The sequence below is a fragment of the Ovis canadensis genome, chromosome X, assembly GCF_042477335.2.
Source record: "Ovis canadensis isolate MfBH-ARS-UI-01 breed Bighorn chromosome X, ARS-UI_OviCan_v2, whole genome shotgun sequence".
NCBI classification, from domain to species: domain Eukaryota; kingdom Metazoa; phylum Chordata; class Mammalia; order Artiodactyla; family Bovidae; genus Ovis; species Ovis canadensis.
Window position 1 is genome coordinate 22,925,967 of NC_091727.1, and position 21,654 is coordinate 22,947,620.

The following is a 21,654-nucleotide window of genomic DNA, read 5'->3' on the forward strand; positions in this document are numbered from 1 at the left end:
TGTGAGACTTGGACCATAAAGAAGGCTGAGCACCAAAGAACTGATGCTTTCAAACTGTGATGTTGGAGAACACTCTTGAAAGTCATTTGGACTGCAAGGAGATCAAACCAGCCAATCCTAAAGGAAGTAAATCCTGAATATTCATTGGAAGGACTGATGCTAAAGTTGAAGCTCCAATACTCTGGCTAACTGATGTGAAGAGCCGATTTATTAGAAAAGACTCATGCTGGGAAAGACTGAAGACAGGAGGAGAAGGTGATGACAGAGGATGAGATGGTTGGATGGCATCACCAACTCAATGGATATGAATTTGAGCAAGCTCCAGGAGATGATGAAGGACAGGGAAGCCTGGCGTGCTGCAGTCCATGGGGTTGAAAGGAGTAAAACACGACTGAGTGACCAAACAACAACAAACATTGCATATGCCTTGGCAAATCTCTCCTGCCAGAGACCACCAGGACCATGCCAGTAATTGCACAAGCCGGTTTCATTTTTCTTTGCAGCCATGGAGAACTTGCACCATGGAGAACTGAAGGGCATCTCAAGAAGTAGTTGTTAGAAAGGACTTATTAGCGGATTTGAGCTCCTATTAAAGATTTGGGATAAAGTTTAAGGCAGTGGGGCTTGTTCTGGTTTCAGTGCTCTTTGGAAATTGCATAGTTTTATCACTGGGTATCTTACTGAGTCTTTATCTGGAGGGACAGAAGACTAGAGCAAGGCTAAAGCTATAATGTGTTTTTCAACATGCCACAGTAGTCTCTCTTATTAGCCAGGGTAGAAACATGTTTGATCATTTCTGTGGCTTGGATAAAGTTCCTGTTTTGTCCATGTTCAGACATGATTATGGAGTGTTTCTAATTTTGTCTAGATCCATCACAGTTACAAAATGACCTTATCTGCCATTAGTGTTTGCGGGAATGGATATTGCTCCACAGAACACCAAAGCTTAGCTGTGAGTACAAGGACAGGTCCTAGTAATCCCAAGTCCCAGCAGGTTATACCAGGCCAACTTGTGGATGGCAGGGACTGATTTTCTTTTTCCCACACACACATTTCAGAAACTTCTGAAAGAGATAGGAATACCAGACCACCTGATCTGCCTCTTGAGAAACCTATATGCAGGTCAGGAAGCAACAGTTAGAACTGGACATGGAACAACAGACTGGTTCCAAATAGGAAAAGGAGTATGTCAAGGATGTATATTGTCCCCCTGCTTATTCAACTTATATGCAGAGTACATCATGAGAAATACTGGGCTGGAGGAAGCACAAGCTGGAATCAAGATTGCTGAGAGAAATATCAATCACCTCAGATATGCAGATGACACCACCCTTATGGCAGAAAGTGAAGAGGAACTAAAAAGCCTCTTGATGAAAGTGAAAGAGGAGAGTGAAAAAGTTGGCTTAAAGCTCAACATTCAGAAAATGAAGATCATGGCATCCAGTCCCATCATTTCATGGCAAATAGATGGGAAAACAGTGGAAACAGTGTCAGACTTTATTTTGAGGGGCTCCAAAATCACTGCAGATGGTGACTGCAGCCATGAAATAAAAGATGCTTACTCCTTGGAATAAAAGTTATGACCAACCTAGATAGCATATTCAAAAGCAGAGACATTACTTTGCCAACAAAGGTCCGTCTAGTCAAGGCTATGGTTTTTCCACTGGTCATGTATGGATGTGAGAGTTGGACTGTGAAGAAAGCTGAGCGCTGAAGAATTGATGCTTTTGAACTGTGGTGTTGGAGAAGACTCTTGAGAGTCCCTTGGACTGCAAGGCGATCCAACCAGTCCATTCTGAAGGAGATCAGCTCTGGGATTTCTTTGGAAGGAATGATGCTAAAGCTGAAACTCCAGGACTTTGGCCACCTCATGCAAAGAGTGGACTCATTGGAAAAGATTCTGATGCTGGGAGGGATTGGGGGCAGGAGGAAAAGGGGACGACAGAGGATGAGATGGCTGGATGGCATCACGGACTCGATGGACGTGAGTCTGAGTGAACTCCGGGAGTTGGTGATGGACAGGGAGGCCTGGCGTACTGCGATTCATGGGGTCGCAAAGAGTCAGACACGACTGAGCAACTGAACTGAACTGAACATATTCAGTCAGAAAAGACTAGAATGTAACAAATATCATTTACTGTTTGTGATACTCCAGCACAGTGTCCCATGGACAGAGGAGCCTGGTAGGCTGCCATCTATGGGGTCACACAGAGTCGGACACGACTGAAGTGACTTAGCAGCAGCAGCACAGTGTTAAGTGCCCTACATCTTTAACCTATTTAATCTTCACAGCGACTCTATGGAGTAAGTACAACCAATATTCCCATTTTCCAGAAGTGAAAAATGTGGCATAAAGAGGTTAAGTTACTACCCAACATAAGCAATAGAGCAAGAATTCAACTTAGCGGCTATAGACCAACAGCCTCAACCTCTACCTATTGTAGAGGTTACTGTCTATGTGTACAATAAATTATGAGCAGAGATTACCTTTCAAAGACAATGGGAGTACAGGGATACAGGTGCCTTTTTCTCTTCTCTTTCTTGTCCTTATTTTCTATATTATCTACAATTAATATGTATTCATTTTCAATCAGAAAAAGGAATAATTTGCGAATGTACTTATGGAAGCTCTGTACCCAAGCCAAGGTCTCCATCCTAATGCAAACCCAAGTCTTGGGTGCTGTCAAAGCTCCCCTGAATGTCTGAATCAAAAGAGAAGACATCAAATGGGGAGGAGGCAACGCCCTCTCTGCACACGCGCTTTCTCTCTCTCTCTTACTCCAACTCAATTACTCCAACTCAGTTTAGATCATATTAACTGGATTTCCCGCATTAAAAAGTGGCAGGAAGACCCACTCTGGGGCCATTCCGTGTCTCTGAATTAAAGCCGGGAGAGTGGAAGTCCCCCAACATGCCCCATATACAGAAGAACAATTAGGAATTGAATTGGGAGGACTAGAACCAAATACCTTGGTCTCCAACGAAAGACCCTTTCCTGGTGGGAGAACAACACTCCCACTTGTCAGGTGAGCTCTGCTGAGTTTGTCCCGCTCTAGGACGCAGCCCAGGCACTGAGAGCGGGACGCCAGCACTGCAGCCTGCGTGAGGGCTTACATGAAAGGGCTGAAAATTCTAGGGAGGGCAGTGAACCGAGGTTAGGCGGGAACCATTGGGAGGGACAAAGACTTCAGAATGAAAAGAGCTTTGTGGAAATGTTAAAGGCTCCCGATCAGACCTGTCGGCTGCTTTCCCTTCTCTCACTGCGCTGGCGGCAGAGCACACGAAACATCTTTGTTTGCTCCCCGCGCAGAGACCGACTTCAGGCCTCCTGAGAGGTGCCCACCCACCAGCTGCCGCTGGCTTGGCCGCAAAGAACTGGGCTCGCAGTCATTCCCGCTGCCATCGCACCCCCCCCCACCCCACCCCACTCCCCCGGCCCTTTCCTTCTTTCCGTCTGCCCCGGCCGAGAGCCACGAGAGGCAGCCTCCCTGCCATTTAGCACCTCGGCTGCGCAATGGTGGGTGGTTTCCCAAAACGTGTGCCCTCGCAGCCGCTCGCGCTCGAGTCGCCGCTTGCAGGGGCACAAGTCAATGAGGCTTTTCCCTCCGCGATCATCGTGAATCAGCAAAGCGCTGCAGAGCCGCGGCGTCTCCGCGGGCAGAAATTAAGATGATGGGGGAAGGGCACAAGTAGAGTGTTGCAGGGGAATTTCTAGCCCCTCCCGGGAATGGCAGTTCGGGGTTGAAGGGGGCAGGGGGCGATGTCAGCTGGAAGCTGCCAGAGGGAACCTTTGGAAATCGAGAGCGTTGAACCAGAGGGAGCCTTTGGAAACAGAGAGCGGTGTGGGGAAGAGTGAGGCTAAGCTGAGAAAGTGGACGGGAGTCTGGCTAGGCAGGAGGACCCCGGGAGCGCAGGCTGAGCTGAGCCGGTGCGCCCCCGGGGTAGTCAGCCCGGCCGCTGCAGGTGTTGCTGAGGGAATATAGGATGGAGGGTCTGGAGTGGGGGAAGGGAGGAGAGGAACCAAAAAAAGGAGGATTTCCCGGCCCACGACTTCCTGTTTCTAATGTGCAAGTTCCCAAGTTCAGTTGGAGAAGTGGAGGGCCGCTAGGCATTGGGGAATCTGCGATGGGAACGTTAGGGAAATACCTCCCTCAGTCGCGTTCTCCCATCCGTTCCCCTGTCCCTCTCTTCTTTCTCCTCTCTCTCTCTGGCTTCTTCCTCTTCCTCGTCCTCCTCTCCCTATCCCATCTTCCTTCAGCTTTGATTAATATGCATGTCCATGCTCAGTAGTGCGGGCCACACTCCAGGGACCGCGCCTCCTGTCACCGCCGCCTTTCGCTAGACCCTTGGCACCAAGAGGCCAAGCGGGAAAGGCTGGAGGCGTGGGATGAGAAGACCGAGCGCTCAGAGCGCGAAGCCCGGGGACCCCTGTCCGCGCCCCGGTCCCCACCCCCCTAGCTGGACAGAGCGCCTCAGTGGCCCAGACTCCGAGGTTCCGCTCGGTCTGCGTGGCAATGGATGGATCCCGCGGCTTGGAGCGCGCAACAAACCGCGCTAAATTGTACCTGTGCGTGGCCGTTCCCGCCGCCGCCGCAGGTCTATCCCGGGCCCGAAGCCGGCGCCCGCCTTCTCGGGGAATTCTCTGGAGGGGGTGTGCGAGGGGAACCACCGTGGCCGCCTGCTAGCTCACGCCTGGCGCGCACAAGCACACGCCCAACTTTGCCGAGCTGTCAGCGCCCCCCCCCCCCGAGTTCCCCCGCGCCCCCTGCGGCTCGGCACTCTCGGAGACCAGAGCTCTCCAGGTCTGAGATAAGGTGTTCCCCACTCCCACACTCTCGCATTTGAGGAGGAGAGGGCAGGGTGGAGGAGAGAAGGGAAGTAACGCTACTGACTCCCTGACCAGCTGTTCACAAACACTCTACGCCCGCAGGGGCGCCCGCTCCAGCCCCGCCAGGTCCCCCAGACTCGCCAGTGACGACAAAGAGAGGAGGAGGCAGTGCGGAGAGGCGGGAGTCCGGCAGCACTAGAGCCCTGGAGACCGGCGGCTCCACGGACTGAACACCATTATCAGCCACTTTTATTACTGGGGTCGGGGTGGGGAGGTTGAGGGGCGCACAGCAGAACTGTCTAACCCACTCTGGAGAGACCCTCATGGAGAACGAGGAGACTCTCTACAGGCGCCTTCGGAGTGGACGTGTCCCAGACGCACAAGCGGACTCTGGTCCCGCGGAAGCTGCAGTGTTGGGGATATTTTAAATGGCTCTTACTTGAGAGGAGGCGTGATTTCCACGTTCGAGCGTCTTCGCTCCCCACCCCCTCTCCGCACCAGCCAGTGCGCGCCACCACCTGAGCCTGGCGAGAGCCGGGGCGCACGCAGTCTTCAGCCTCCTCCTTTTCGCTTCTGGGGGGGATTCGGCTCTGAGCCCGTCTGCCCGACGCCCCCAGGGACAACTCTTTACTTTTTGTTTGGAAAATCGGGGCCATTTCTTTATTCGTCTCTGGGTCTCCCCGGAGGAGGACAGGGGAGGGGAGGGCGCGCGCGGCGGGCCGGGCCAGGGGAGGGGAGTGCTGGGAGGGGAGGGGACTGGGTGTAGCCTGGAATTCTCCGTCCTCGTGTTCCTAGGCTGGCGCGCAGAGTCTCCCCGCGATAGCGCCGCCGCCGCTCCCCGCGCCACCCCGTCGTTGGCTTCGGGGGTCGGGTGAGTGGGGTCATGACGCGCCGCGGGGGCCGCCCCGGGCCCCTCCCGCGCTGAGCCGGGACGCTGCCCCGCCGCGCGGAGCCCCTCGGGCGGGGAGGCGGCGGGGGGTGGGGAGGGCGCACGGGGTAGGGCGGGGTGGGGGCGGCGCGGAGGCCGCCAAGCTGGGGGGCTCTCCGGGCGGGCGCGGCCGCGGGCAGGAGGGCGTGTCTCCGGCCCGAGGGGACCCTCCCGAGGCGCGGCGCGGGACTCCCCGATGGTGGTGCCGCGGCTCCGGGAGAGCACCGGGTCTCGCCTCCGCCGCCGCCGCCGCCGCCGCCGTCGCCGCCGCGGGCGCCACCACCGCCGCCGCCGCCGCCGCCGCCGCCGCCGCCCGAGCCCGCGCCGAGCGTGCGCCTCGCCCTCCTCCCGCGCCCGCTCTGCTCTAGGATGCTGCGGCAGGTTCTACACAGGGGCTTGAGGACGTGTTTCTCCCGGCTCGGCCACTTCATTGCCAGTCACCCTGTGTTCTTCGCCTCGGCGCCGGTGCTCATCTCCATCCTGCTCGGCGCCAGCTTCAGCCGCTACCAGGTCGAGGAGAGCGTGGAGCACCTGCTGGCGCCCCAGCACAGCCTCGCCAAGATCGAGCGCAACCTCGTCAACAGCCTCTTCCCGGTCAACCGCTCCAAGCACCGGCTGTACTCGGACCTGCAGACCCCTGGGCGCTACGGCCGGGTCATCGTCACCTCCTTCCAGAAAGCCAACATGCTGGACCAGCATCACACCGACCTGATCTTAAAGGTGAGAGGGGGGCGGGCGCGGGCAGTCTCTGCCGGCGCCGCTGCCGCGGTGGGGCTGGCTGTGCGCAGGGGTCCGGGCTGAGAGCGCCGCCTCTCCCATCCCAGGCGACTGCCGCAGGGGCTCTGCTGCACCGCGCGCCCCTCGAAGGCCGCCCGGAGCCTCCCAGCCTCCCGGACGGGTAGTGTCCGGGCCCGGCCCGGCCCTGGCCGCCGTCGCCGCCACCCCAGCAGTCGCTGCAACAGTTGGGGCGGCGGCGGCCACCGTGCTGTGATCGGTGCGCTTGTTTTGGATGCAGTGGTCTTGGGGGCGGGGAGGCTGTGGGGTAACTGGGCCAGAAGGAGCCCAACTAGAGAAGACATTCTAGAAAGTCCTGCTACTTGAAAACAAAATACTCTCTGGAAGAGGGGCGGGGGGCGGATTCAGAAAGCCTGCTCCCCTGTCCTCGTTTCTTCTTCATTGCTCCAGTCAGGTAGTGGAGTGTTTTGGAAAAGGCTGCTCCGAGGGGCTGTGGGTGGGCCGAGGAATGTGAAGCGGGAAGGTAAAGAAGTGTGTTCCCGGAAAGCAGGGGCTGCCCTCTTCCCCTCTTCCCCGGGCAAGGTGGCCATCTCTGTTTTCCCGAGTGGGAAATGATGTTTGTAATTCGCAGTCGGTTCATATTTCACAGTAGCTCTCCTCCTTCAAGATGCAAAAAGTTCTCTGGGAAGGGGTGGGGGGGTGGTTCACTGATCCACTTGTATGTGGGTGCGTTTGGGGGTGAGGGTGAGAGTCAGAGCAAGAGAGTGAGGACAGAAGCCAGGCTGCGTGGCCATGACAAGAGCACAGTAGTCCGAGCAACTGCTTAAAGGGTGACACTGGGAGAAACAGGCTGTGCCACAGCCCTAGGTGAGGATTTGGTGTAAAAAGTGAGGTCAGTGGTGATAACTTTCAGGAAGTTCCCTAGAAAAGCAGAAGAGTGAGGACTAGAGATGGAAAAGTGAAGACCTTAGGAAAGAAAAGCCAAGATAGGTTAGAATGTTCCATCCCAGTCCTGGTGGGGATTCTGGGTCTTGTTTACTGAAGGTCCTCCTCTGGGGAGGGCACACAGGAACCAGTCCTGCTGGAACCCTGGGGTGGAGGGGTGGAAAGTGCTGGTCTTGTGTGGGTCCAGATCTAGGACTGGAGGCTGGGTAGATTTCTAATCTACTTCTCCCACTGGGAGTCAGCCAGTGAGCCCAGGGGACTCTTTCCTTCTCTTTCCCTCTGCAGGTAACCCCCTAGAGACAAGCTCTTTTTCCTCTATAATTTTCCACCGTCTATTTGTTGACATCAGTAATTAGTAATGAGGGGAATCTGAGTAGAGACTCAATGGAATTAGGACCTTCCCACATTGGGTGGCTCGTGATATTTTTAACGACACACACATCATCACACATACTTATCACAGAACCTTAGTAACATCAATCCTGAGTTGTTTGCTTTTCTGATGATTACACTCCCAACATCAAAGTGTCCCCCCCCATGCTTCAGTTAATGTATTTTGACACACACATAAATACTGCTACAAATGCTTTTCCCAGAAAATATGTAATAATTTCACCATAGGCTTAAGGAAACTATACTTTAGCCAGTCCTGACAATTAGAAAACTGCTCCATTTTTTGATATATGATCTATTTAAATGATGTTTCTCTTTGTTTTTATTTTATTTTTTGAGGTGATGGTTCCACTGGCTGTTTATTTCCCCTAACAATCCGTCACGCAACTGTGATGGGCAGTCACCAGTTACATTGACTCTCAAGGTTAATGAGACATCAACAGGCACGTCAGATCTCTTTTCAACTGGATTGTTTCTCTCGGATTTGATTTTGATCTGTTCAGGACAGAAAACCGTATTAGACGAGAAAGTTGGGAGTGGAGAGACAGGGAGGCTGGCTTTGCTTCATACCTAAAGGGCAACTTTAAAGCACTGCGGTCTTGTGAGTGAATTGTTTTAAGAAATTGGGTGTTTTTTCATGCTCTAGGTTTCTGGGGAAGATCAATCCAAGTAGAATAGTGGTGAAAACTCATTTCTAGCTGATGGCTCTCTGGTGAAAATGAATTCACAGAGCTTATGAAAACCCAGACTCGGGCAACTGAGGGAATTGCCTTCAATTTTATATACCCATTGTTTTCTTCTTGTATCCAACCTCTCTATGTGGTAGGTGTGGAGCTGGGGACCAGAAAAATGGACCCTTGGTAGTCATGGTAATGAAAAGTGTAGGAACAAGCACTGACTTTCTTCCACTCTTTTTCTATGAGAGACATGATAGATTAGTCCTTTACAAAAGGTGTTAGGAGTGAGAGTCATGGTTTTCTCCCCTTTCTGGTGTTTCTCTGATACTTTGTTGCTGGCATCAAGGAGACCTGACGCTTAACATTGTACACAACACCAGCCCACCCCTGCCTGTTTTATCACATCACAGAGGAAGTGAAGTGGACAAAGCAGAACCAGGCTTTGAGGCTTTCTCAGGCCCCATGACAAAACTGAAGAAGTAGCTCCCAGGGTTGTGTCATTTACTCCTCCTCAGGCTCTGGGGGTGTACCTACGCAATGAAGGCGAGCCGGCTTGGAATATTAGTCCAGCTACTTTCTGATCCAAAACAGACTGAGGAAGGGATGATGACAAAAAGTGAACACCCGTTCACTTTGGTGTTTTGGTGTTTTTTTAAATATTGGGCTGGCCCAAAAGTTCATTTGGGTTTTCAGCATGCTGCTACAAGAAAACCCAAATGAACTTTTTGGCCAACCCAATATAATTGGGAGTATCACAGAAAAAAAAAAAATAATCCACATTTGCAAACTCAGCTCATCTACCTTGGAGGAGCTTTCTCAAATTCGTGCAGGTGACATGACTGCCATACACTGACCTCTGCAGTGTAGAATCTGATCATAAACTACAAGAAGAGGGATTCTCCCTAGCAACGGTTTCCTCTGAAGGCTACAAAGCAAAGATGTAATTTGGGGTGAAAGTAGGTGGGGCCTGATAATGCTGGTAAGAAGCCAGCCATTGATTTTTGAACCCTTTTAAATACATGTTGATCTTCAAAAGTCTTCATTTTTGCTAGAAGATTAAATTTAGCTCATTATTATATCTTAACAGAAAATCCAGGATGTTCATCTCAGAGCAAGTTTCAGAGTAGTGCCTCACGGGCTTATATGGACATGCTTCTTTCTGATCACCTAAAGTGAAGTGTGAGCAAGACCTAGTTGATAACTGATCTGGCTGTAACTACGACAGTACTTGATTTCTTCCAGGATCATCTGTGTAAAGAACCAGTTCAGCTTACTCCTTCTAATAATGATATCACCTCTGTAACAGCTTAATTATAAACCTGTAATACATTTAAATACAGCAAACACCAAAGGGTAGGCAGGCAGGAAAAATGGTGTGGTTCCATTATACAGTTGAGAAAACTGCTCCTTAGAAATTAACTGACATACTATAGAAAAAATAAAAAACCAAGGACAGAACCAGGACTGTGACCCAGGATTTTGACTCCCAACCCACTGCTCTTCTCACTATCATATAATAAACTCCTTGAGTGATTTAAAATGTACATTTCTGGTATCCAAATATATTCAATCAAAATCTCATCGCCATCTAACAGCGACAGTAGAATCATAAGGACATTCTCTTGACTGATGCTGCCCTGTGTCAATGAAAATCCACTAATAGAAAGTCCACATGCCCAAAGTAATACATTTATCATCAGCAATATACAAAGAGAGAATATTTTAGGGGAAAAATCTCTGGATGATTGAACCGCGATTTCCTGTTTGAGTGCTGTCCACAGGCCAAGTCAGGGTGGATTGAACCCCAGTGCTCACTAACACAGTCCCCACCACATGACAGACCTTCAGTAACTGTCTAAGGGATCTGCCCCCATCTGCTCAGATGTTTACGTGATGGGCAAAGAAAATGCCACCAGAACTACTCTGAAAGGTATTTTCAAAATGACATTTTTATGTTTACAACTTTACAGGCAGCTTCTAAGGCTTTTCTTCTTCCAAGATACCATCCTTCCTTCCATTCTTCCTTTCTCTTTTGCCAAGATCACCTCCGTAGTCATATCAAAACCCATCTCAATTTTGAGATTGGGTAGGGGCATCTCCTTCACATCTTGTCCCCTTCTTCAGAAGAACCTCATAGGCTGTTTGACTCCAAACCAAGGGGAGGTCACATACTCACTCTACAGACATTCTTTCTTTTACTGGGGAATCTCATTTTGTTCAAGTATCAAGTGTCTGTGTTATACAAACTTTTTATGTTTAAATGTACTAAGGAGAAAAAAAGTTGCAAAATGAGATTAATAGAATTTAAGTTGGAACTCTTTAACTCAAGCTTTCCACGAAGGGCAGCACAACTGCTAGCTCAGGGTCACAGAGACCTGGTAGCTGGATCAAGATCTCAGTTTTTCCAAATACTGTCTCAGCACTTTCAATCATTACAGGAAGCGCCATCATTTCTTTCTCTCCAGTCTAAGGATTGGCAAATGCCAGCCTTTTTTTGAGCTTAGGCATTTTTACATTTTTTAAAAATTGTAACAAAAACAAAGAATAATATGAGACAGAGATAGCCCATGTCTCTCAAAGCCTAAAATATTTGCTCATAATATTTACATAAAGAAGTTCCTCTACTGTATTCCAAACCTTCTATACTGTATTCCAAACCTCCCTGACTGGAACGATTTCAGAAGTTAATGCTGTTAAATCATCTCTAAGGCAGTGGTTCTGAACCAGGGGGGACTGTGCCCTGCAGGGGACATTTAGCAATGGTTGGAGACATTTTAGCTCACATCTGGGGGTGACTTGCTCCCGGCATTTAGTGGGTAGAGGTCATGGATGCTGTTAAACATTCTCTGAGTGCAGAATAGCCCCCCGCCACTTCCCACAGCAAAGAATGATTTGGTCCCAAGTCCTGCCTGAAAGGGTTCATTTGTATATTTCTTTTGTTCTGTCAGGATTTTTTCATCTGCATTGATTATGTAAAATGAAAAAATGCCAAAGAGAAGCTCACATCCAAAAATTTTATAGAAGTTTGACTGGGGACAAATAGTACAACCTCTGAGGACATGCTCGTATGGGTGGTGAGGCAAAGACCAGATTTGCCAGCGTAACATTCCCCAAGAGACAGCTGTCTTGCTCTCGTACAGCTCTGTCCTTTATGGTCCAAATCCCAATCCAGAGGAACCCAGGAAACTGAATACAGTCTAACTGCCTGAATGGTAAAGCTGGCCTTGAGACTGGTCAGAGTGTCTATTACTGGCAGGCCTGGCCCCCAGTCCTGGCCATCACCCACTAGGCCCAGCTTCTCCTGATGGTACGTAAGCTCCCACTGTGAGCAGTGACCTGCCGAGGAGGCAGAAGGCAGCACTTTATTGCCTGGCCTAGCTGCTTTGCTTTGCCGAACATTAAGTGACAAAGGAAGGGCTTGTATCCAGAGGACAGAGATGGAAGACCCTTGGGTTTGGAAGACACCTTAAAGGTCACCTCCACTGACGCTGGAATGTGCTCTTAGAATCTCAGGGTGCTTTGTCTGGTGACAGGTACTATGATGCTTTGGGTAGCCCAAGTCCCTTCAATGAGTGACCCAAGTGGCAGATACTCTTAGAGAAGACTGAGGCCAGGCCTGAAAGAGTGGCGTGTGTGTATGTCGGCTGCACCAGGAGCAAAGTAAGGGGAGGATGAGATCTCGTTTCATTCTCCTTGCATTTCATAGAAGGTGCATCCGAAAAATCCAAGTTCAGTGTCATTCTAGGGTTGTCTGACTTCTAAGCACATGTCATGTGTGTGAATAGCATCCTCCAGTGCCCACCCTGTTTGTCTCATTTAGATTTGAGGTGCCATCTTTTACTCTCCTGTGTAGATAAGCATTAGGGCCAAACTTTGGGTAAACTGCTAATTTAAACTGGAATTTAAATATAAAGCTGTCGTGTGAGAGGAAGCCCACCTTTTTATTTTTATTTTTATTTTTTTTTTTAACGATTTTTTTTTTTAGTTTTTTATTTTTTAAATTTTAAAATCTTTAATTCTTACATGCATTCCCAAACATGAACCCCCCTCCCACCTCCCTCCCCATAACATCTTTCTGGGTCATCCCCATGCACCAGCCCCAAGCCTGCTGCATCCTGCGTCAGACATAGACTGGCGATTCAATTCACATGATAGTATACATGTTAGAATGTCATTTTCCCAAATCATCCCACCCTCTCCCTCTCCCTCTGAGTCCAAAAGTCCGTTGTACACATCTGTGTCTCTTTCCCTGTCTTGCATACAGGGTCGTCATTGCCATCTTCCTAAATTCCATATATATGTGTTAGTATACTGTATTGGTGTTTTTCTTTCTGGAAGCCCACCTTTTTAATGGCTCAGAGTATCTTGACAGATGCCACATTAGAGTTAGAGAAGGAGGCTTTTTTTTTTTTTTTTTTTTTTACCAACACAAAGACTGAACCTCTCAGGATTCACCAGACTTACAACCCTACTACAGCTGCTGAGCATTTAGCCGGTGACTTCCTGTGATAATAACTAAGAGAAGGAGAAGAAAGCTAACAGAAGTTATTTGCTTCCTGCCTGAGAGGTTGCAGCATCCCTGGCACACGAGCTTGGGGATCTAATCAGCTGTGACTCTGTGGTATACACCATCTGGTACCTGACTTTGGGGCTCAGTGTGAGCCCCAAGTGATACCTGAGATAGGCTTGAAGCAGACCTTTGAAGTCACCTGCTTGCTAGCACATCACAGCAAGCAGGCCTGTCTACAGCCCTGCCTGTGCTGCCGCCACATGCCCGGAAGGCCACAGAACTTCCGAGGAATCCTGCCAGACTGATTTAATGACCAGCAGGGGAGGTGAGTAATCTCTAACCTTTAAAAGACAAAAAAAAAAAAAAAAAGGAAATCAACACCAGTTGTTATTTCATATGGGAAGCCCTGAATAATATGTCATACCTTTGACTCCAGAAGTCATATTTTGAACAAAAGAAGGCAGTGAGAGAGCAGAGAAGCTATTTTTATCTTCGTGCTCTCTAAGAAGTCCTCCTGAGAAAATTGTTTTGGGTATTTTGAATGAGCCTCTTTGTTAGGTCTTCTACTTTAGGTTTACCTTGTGGACTTCAGATACAGTCAAGGTGAGGACTGGAGTGCCGCCTTGGGATGTGATATCCCAAAACATCGGCAAAGAAGTGAGGACGTGAAGTAGAGAGTAGCGGGAAGCAGTCAAGGGAGTGTTCTCAAACAAGCATCCACTGTGAGCACCTGGCGCCCAGCCTCACTGGGGAACTTTGGACGATGCTGGATAACTTCTGTCCAACTTAGCCCAGCTATGGGTAAAGGACCTGGCTGTTCACCACCACCCCCCCATCCCCTGCCACGTCTCCAGCAACCATTAGTTGATCTGGGACATGAAATAGTCTCTAGCAATCCGAGATGCCACATGTGTCCCTGTAATCAGAACTGTTTTTGTGGTTGCTCTTTTATGAAAATGAAACGAAAGTGAAAGTGAAGTCGCTCAGTCATGTCCGACTCTTTGCGACCCCATGGGCTGTAGCCCACCAGGCTCCTCTGTCCATGGGATTCTCCAGGCAAGAATACTGGAGTGGGTTGCCATTTCCTTCTCCAGGGGATCTTCCCGACCCAGGGGTCGAACCCAGATCTCCCGCATTGCAGGCAGACGCTTTAACCAAGGCACAGGCAAAGAGCTGCAGACTTTCCAGTGAGTGGCCTTGACCTGTAGAGGTGAGTGAGAGGAGAGAATGTGGGTGGGACTCCGAGAGCATCTCCACCCATCTAGAGACAGACAGCTAGGAGTGTAGGGCCTGCATTGCTAAGGGGTGTTCCTTGCTTCTGGGCAAGAATCATCTAGCATAGCTGTTCACTTATTCCTGAATTTTGATAGGTAACTGCCATTTTCAGTTTTGCCACTGGATGGTGGTAAAGAGGATTCCAGGCTGGACCTGGACACTACCCAGATGTGTGGTTTTATAAGGCAGGCCCCCACACTTGAGTGGCCGGTGTCCAGCCCCTCTTCCCCTCCCACAGTCCCCTTCTTCACACATGTACCTGCCTTGTTCTCTCCCCTAGAAATGCATTCACTCCTTATCATGAGGTCAGACTTACATACCTCCTACTTTATAGGCCTTCCCAAATTCAGGGCTCCCTCCTTCCCTTAAATCCATCTGTCTTTCAGTTGTATCCACATTCTTTAATGCTGAATTAGATAGTATTATATAATTTGCTTCCCTGATAACTCAGTTGGTAAAGAATCTGTCTGCAATGCAGGAGACCCTGGTTCAATTCCTAGGTCGGGAAGATCCCCTGGAGAAGGGACAGGCTACCCACTCCAGTATTCTTGGGCTTCCCTTGTGGCTCACCTGGTAAAGAATCCGCCTGCAATGTGGGAGACCTGGGTTCGATCCCTGGGTTGGGAAGATTCCCTGGAGAAGGGAAAGGCTACCCACTCCAGTATTCTGGCCTGGAGACTTTCATGGACTGTATAGTCCATGGGGTCGCAAAGAGCCGGACATGACTGAGTGACTTTCACTTTCTTTCATATAATTTGCTGTAATGTCATGTGATACTTTCTCTTAAGCAACATCATAAAGCTCTTCAAGGGTAGCACCATGTCTTATACACCCAAATCTCTCCTAGAAACCAGTATAATATGGAGTGTGCAGCAGGTGCTTAATAAATTGTTGCTGCTTGACAGCTCATAGGGTATAGAATGTGATAGGCCTTCCCTATTCATTTATTTTGCTCAAATATAATTTTGCCAGATAGCATGACCATGTGATTTTTTCAGATCTGTCTTTATTTCTCATCCTTGATAAATTTTGGTTTCAAACTGGATGATAAGCAATAAGCATCCATTCTGCCTCAGGATCTGCTGACACTTACTTTATATGAGGAGAAACTCATATAAAGAAAAACCAAGCCCAAACCCTGAACACCTCTTTTGGTTCAAGTAGTTTGGCAAGGTGTAAACTTGACCTTGGTCTCCAGGGGTCCATTCCCATTTGGGAGGGCAGAGCACTCTGCAGTTCCCAGCAAACACCCTCAAAGTCAGCTCTCCACTACACACATCCTTACTTGCATAAAATGAAGTCTCAAAAACCACTGGCCAAACCCATACTCAAATGCAAACATGAAACACATTTTTTTAAAAAAAAATCAAGAACAAGTGGTTTTCACAGCTATTAGCATCAGAGTTCAAGAGATCACTGTTGTGATGTCATTCAGCCTTTCATTTTTCAAGAGGGAGCCCAGGGTAACAGAAAGACTTGTTCTTAGAGATAAACTTTAAAAATGATGCTGGTACAAAATCAGTGCATCTCTGGTGAGCTTAACAGACACACTTGTTGTTCAGTTGCTAAGGCATGTCTGACTGTGACACCATGGACTGCAGCACACCAGGCTTCCCTGTCCTTCACTATCTCCCAGAGTTTGCTCAAATTCACATCCATTGAGTCAGTGATACTATCCAACCATCTCACTAGAACTGTTCATTTCTCAGCATTCAAGGTGAGATTCCTTTGCCCATTCTTCCATGGGCTCCACAAATTTGTCAAATACCATGGCTTTCTCAGTTTCTTATAACTGTCTCAATAAAAATGCATCTCTACTAAACAACTAGCATAAATGCTCAAAAAAATTTTTTTCAGATGCTCAGTACCTTAACTTCTGGGGTTCTGTATTGTTGTCTCCTGTTTTTATTCTAGTTTTGGTACAGCATGTAGGCAAGTAGTCATATTGAGTAAAGACTGGCTGCTCTTAGATGCTTTATGCCCACACATCACCTGGGCATCTCGTGAAAATACAGATTCTGAATCAGCCTGGGGTAGGAGCTGCTGTTCGGCATTTCTGACAAGCTCTCTGATGATGCTGCTGGTCAGTGGAGCACAACATTGAGGAACAGGGCTCAGATCTGGCTGTTGTGAACAAAGCACTAGAGCTGGAAAGCCAAGCTCAAATCCCATTTCTCCTAAGGATTGTGACTTTGCGGAAGTAGCCTAACCTCCGTGAGAAGCAGGTTCCTATCTGCACTGAGTGTAACAGCATCCTGCACACCCGCTCAAGGTGAAGGGTGCAGCATGATAACATATGTGAAGGCACTGCATAACCATTTCCTTCTGTAAGTGTGTTACCATCATTCGTATTTGCTTTGAAAATGGCTGTTATTTCTGCATATATGCCAGCTCTTCCAGAGCCATTATTGCCTGTTGAGTAAATACACATAGGCATTTTTTTCCTTTGATCCAGGAGGCAATAATGGGTGCTCAATCTACATTCTCAATACTCAGATTGGCAATTTGTTGGTCTTTAATGACTCCATCTGAGTCATTACACATGACTGGATTCATCGTATGCTGAGCATACAGCTCCTAAGTTTGCCGGTGGGCAGAGCCTGTCAGTGGAGATGGGCAGATTGCATCCCAGCTCATTGAGGTGGTTTCTCAGGGCTCAGAACCTCTTCTTCACGCTTGCCAGGGCTTTGCATAAAAAGGAAGCATTCACTTCCTGTCCAGAAGTATCTTTGGGATGAAAAGCTCTGGGAGGCTGAGGGGTCCTGTGTCAAGGTTCTCTTCACTATTTTACACAGACGGCATGCTAGAAAGGGATTCTCCCGAAACATAGTCAGTAACTCTCCCCTCTCACTTAATTTACATGACTACAGTGCTTCCCTGGGATCTTGCTCACATAAGTAGATCTGCAAGCACTTCAAAGGGAGGAGTGTGCCAGAATGGCCAGAGACCAGGAGAACCAGGCAAAGTGATAATTGTGAAGACCTTTGAAACTGTGAAATGGAAAATTTTGCTGACTACGGGTTTTAGCCATTTAGGTCAGTGCATTTCCCCATCTTCCCTTTTCTACAATTTCTTTTCAAAGGGTTAGGAAAGAAATCTACAATTATTTAGGATCAAAATCAAATCCACCAAAGAAAACGTCTCAGCCTTCCTGATTCTCTACACCTAAACTCTTCAAATGAAACTAACCTCAGGTTAAGAGAAGATGAGCAATTCTTCTCAAATTTGAATATGCTTTCAAATTCCCTGGGAATTTTATTAATGTTCATATTCTGATTCAGTAGGTCTGAGACAATAGGCCTGTGTGCATTTTGAACACACTCCCAGCGCTGCTGCTGGTCTGAGAGCCATGCCGACTAGATCAGTGAATTGGTGGACCTGAAGAGCCTTTGTGTATCCTGACTAACTAGTACCATTTAATTGCCTCCATACTCTGAAGCAGTGGTTCCTCACCTTGAGTGGATATCCCATGGAGGCTTGTCCAAACAGAGATTTCAGATTTCACCTCAGAGTTTCCAATTCTTTGAGTCTGGAGTGGGGCCTGAGAACATGCATTTCAAACAGATTCACAAGGTGATGCTGTACCTGCTGGTCCAAGGACCACAATTTGAGAACCACTGCTATAAAGCATCCTAGTAATTAGCTGCCAGGACTAAACCTAAAAATGCCATTTTTCTCTCAGTTGAAACCTGGACAACATATACAGCAGGGTGAAAGAGTTATTTGTTTAGCCGTTAATTCTGGGTGATATTGTCATAGCTATTATGCAAAGGATACTGTTTAAGCCTAAACCTTGAAGCTGGCAGTTTAACACATGCGTATTGAATAGAGGGACCTGCCCCTGCTGTCTATCTCCAGGAGTTGGAGTTTAGGAGAAAGGGGCTGAGTAGAAGAAAAGATGCTCAGAGATGAGGGAGAGAGAGAGCCCCCACTCCACACATATACAGTATGGATGGTGTTGCTACCATCACTGTATGATTCCCAAAGCTTCCTTCCTTCCAGAAGCTTCCCACACAGGGCCACCTGCCATTTGCTGTTGCAGAAACATAATTTACATCAGACCAGAAGGCACAGCAGGTACAAATAGGAGCTACATGCTGTGTTTCTGAGACAAGGGCCCAGCTCTGTGGTTGCCAGAGGTGAAGGGTCCATGGGGAGGGCCCTGGAAGCTACTGTTCAGCTTTGACAACTGACTGATGTCAGGTACAGTTAGAGAGAGGTGAAGTCGAGCTGGAGCTAAGGTTAGTGAGTACTGATTTTGGAACAGTAGAATTAGCATTGTTTCAGAGCCCTGAAGTTCTGTGTTTGATGCTACGAACCATCAAAGTGTCCATGATAGTCATTTATCCTCCCTGGGGTCTTAATTTCCTCACCCATAAAACTGGATCGGCAATATCATCATCATGGTGTTGGAAGAGAGAAGGAGACACAATGTGTAAACAAACTCTGTAAAGTGCAGCATACCTAAAGCCACACACATCTCCCAGGAGCTGCACTGAATGCACACGTGTTTGTCTGGGGCAAGAATACAAGCTCCTGGGGATTCCTAGGGGAGACGACTAACCACCTTAGTCACTCAGCTGACACATTCCACATTCCCATCTCCTTTTATAAAAAGTGCCTGTACATCAGTGACTGCCTTTTACTAACAAGAAGCTTTGTTGACATGGCCTCATGCTCCCAGATGATGTAATATTATATTAGTCTGTGTTTTTACTTTGAATTACCCAAGGAGAATTTTAAAATAGCATATCTGATCATCCATCATCTACACTTCTAAAGCCTTAGACCTACACTGTCCGATTCAGAAGCCACTAGCCATGTGGTGCTATCTGATTTAAATCTAAATTAGCTAAAATGAGAAATTCATTTCCTCACTTGCACTAGCCACTTTTCAAATGCTCAATAGCCCCATGTTTCTCTAATAGAGAGAACAGGTAACATTTTCATCACCAGAAAAGTTCTACTCGACAGTGCTGCTTTTCACCAATGAAAAACTGATACATCACATAGTCCAACAAGCAAGCAGAGGAGTCCAGAAGACTTCGAAAGAATCATTAAAAAATAACTACCCCACACTGCCCCCAGGAAATAGACAAGTAAGGCATGGCTCCTTGTGTTGGATGGCCTGGAAATAATATTTCAGTTAGCAGCAGAGTAAGCTGAAGCTTTCAGTTTCAACATGTAAAGAGCTTGGAAGTTGTCATCCCCATCCTTACAAAAGGAAAACTCTAGACAATCTGAAAATAAATGATTTTTCTTGAGCACATCGGAGAACTGAGGTCATGGGGCAAACTGACATCCCAAAATCTGCAGAGGCAGTCACTTCCATAGAGATAAAGAAACAATCTGCTTACGTGGAACAGATGCCACTGGTAGAAACACTTAAATGGTAATTTTGACAAAGTGCACGAACCTTAGGGTGGAGTAACAGGAGAGTGGGTTGTAGTCTCTGAGGGATGAGGGAGCTTATACTTTCTTAAGCTTCCCCTCCAGAAACCCCACCAGATACTCAAGGAAAAGATCTGGCAAGAAGTGGAAGAGAAGTCATCCTCCTGAAATTCACCCTGTCTTCTCCATAACAAAGGGCTACACTCTAGGGAAGAGGACTTTGCCAGAGCACAATTCTAAAACTTTATCCTAAGTTTCTCCTTCCCACAGAAGCCCCTGTAGCTTTTCTGTCTCAGATAAGTTGAAGATGGGGAGTTCACAGGTGTCACAAATTTAAGGAAATAGAGTAGATGCTGCAGCCAGGAAAAGGAGTAGAAGGCAAGGGAAGAAAACTGTACCACTGGAGAAATAGCTGTGAAGGCCATAGCCCCAGGGCAAGGCCCACTTAAAGACTGAGATTTCTTCAAAAGATTACAAAGCATTTCCCTTCCAACACCTTACCACCACAGCAACAGGGCTCCAGTATAATAACAGTGAGTTACAGGTGAAGAGCTGCAAGACACAGATTCTCTCTGAGAAGGAGTACTTCGGGAAGACAGAGTTAAGAGAAGAGACGAAAAGAATAACAACAGAGAAATTTGAAACTCCTGGCACCTAGAGCCACAAGAAACATTAAATACATCCAACCTCTTAGAATAGTGTAAGTCTTTACTATAAAACTCTATTTACCTCATTTCCCACTAACTGATACAACATGTCCAGCTTTGGGAAAAAATTACAAGACATGCAAAAAAGAAAAAAATATAATCTGAAGAGACAAAGGAAGCATCAAAACTATACTCAGATATAATACAGATGTTAGCATTATCAGACAAGAAATTTAACTACAATATATCATGAACTTTAATGGAAAAAGGAGACAACATCAATAACAGATAGATGCTGTAAGCAGAAAGATGGAAACTCTCTAGATGAATCAAAAGGAAATGCTAGAAATCAAAAGTGTAACAAAAACAAAGAATGGCTTTGATTGGCTATCATCAGAACACTCAATACAGCCCAAAAAAGAATCATTCTATTTTAATCATATATTAAAACCAGACAAGGCAAAAAAGTAAAGGGGAAAAAATAATGAACAAATGCAATAAATAGAGAATAGTTACAACTATGGTAGATATTAATCCAACCATATCAATAACTATTTTAAACATGAATGGTATAAATATACCAATTAAAAGGCAGTGATTATCAGAGTGGATCAAGAGAAAACAAGACCCAATTCAGTGCTGTCTACAAGGAACCTACTTTAAATATAAAGACTCAGGTTAAAAATGAAGGGATAGAGAAATTTGTATGTATCTTGCTAACACTAATCAAAAGAAAGCTAGAGTAGCTGTATTAATGTCAGGTACAGCTAACTTCAGAACAAGGAAAATTATCAGGAATAAAGAGGGGCATTACATAATGATAAAGAGATTAATTCTCCAAGAAGACATAACAACCCTAAACATATATACACTTTAAAAACAGTATTAAAATACGTGAGGGAAGAACTAAGAGGAGAAACAGACAAATCCAGTGTTATAGCTAGAGACTTCAACATTCCTCTGTTAGTAACTGACAGAGCAAGCAGGCAGAAAATCAGTAAGGATATGGGTGACTGTGACAGAAGTAAGGGCCAGGATGTCTAATACTCTGGGGAGAGTCATGACCCAAATTTTATAAGGATAGTTCTTACAGAAGTATAGAGGTTAAGTTGGAGAGGCAAGATGTTAGAGAGGGGGCCATCTGCTCCTCCACCCATGAGACTTAATGTAAGTTTGTAAGTAAGAGGCTTTGAGTAGAATAGCTGCAGAAGGAGAAAAATGGGGCTAGATTAGACCACCATTTTCCAAAATGTGTTTAGTAAAATTTTCTGTGATACTGCAAAAAAAAATTGGGTTCTGTGACCAAATAACTTTGGGAGACAATG

At 47.2% G+C, this 21,654-nt stretch overlaps 1 protein-coding gene across 1 annotated transcript in view; it reads left to right on the plus strand.

Annotated features, from left to right (window-relative positions):
• The first annotated feature begins 5,859 nt into the window (after positions 1 to 5,859).
• PTCHD1 (patched domain containing 1) overlaps positions 5,860 to 21,654 on the plus strand; it is a 54,840-nt gene continuing 39,045 nt past the window's right edge. Inside the window, exon 1 of the mRNA XM_070289859.1 lies at positions 5,860 to 6,476. Within this exon, the coding sequence (XP_070145960.1) occupies positions 6,126 to 6,476 (351 nt within the window). The 5' untranslated portion in view covers positions 5,860 to 6,125. The remainder of the gene's footprint in view (positions 6,477 to 21,654) is intronic.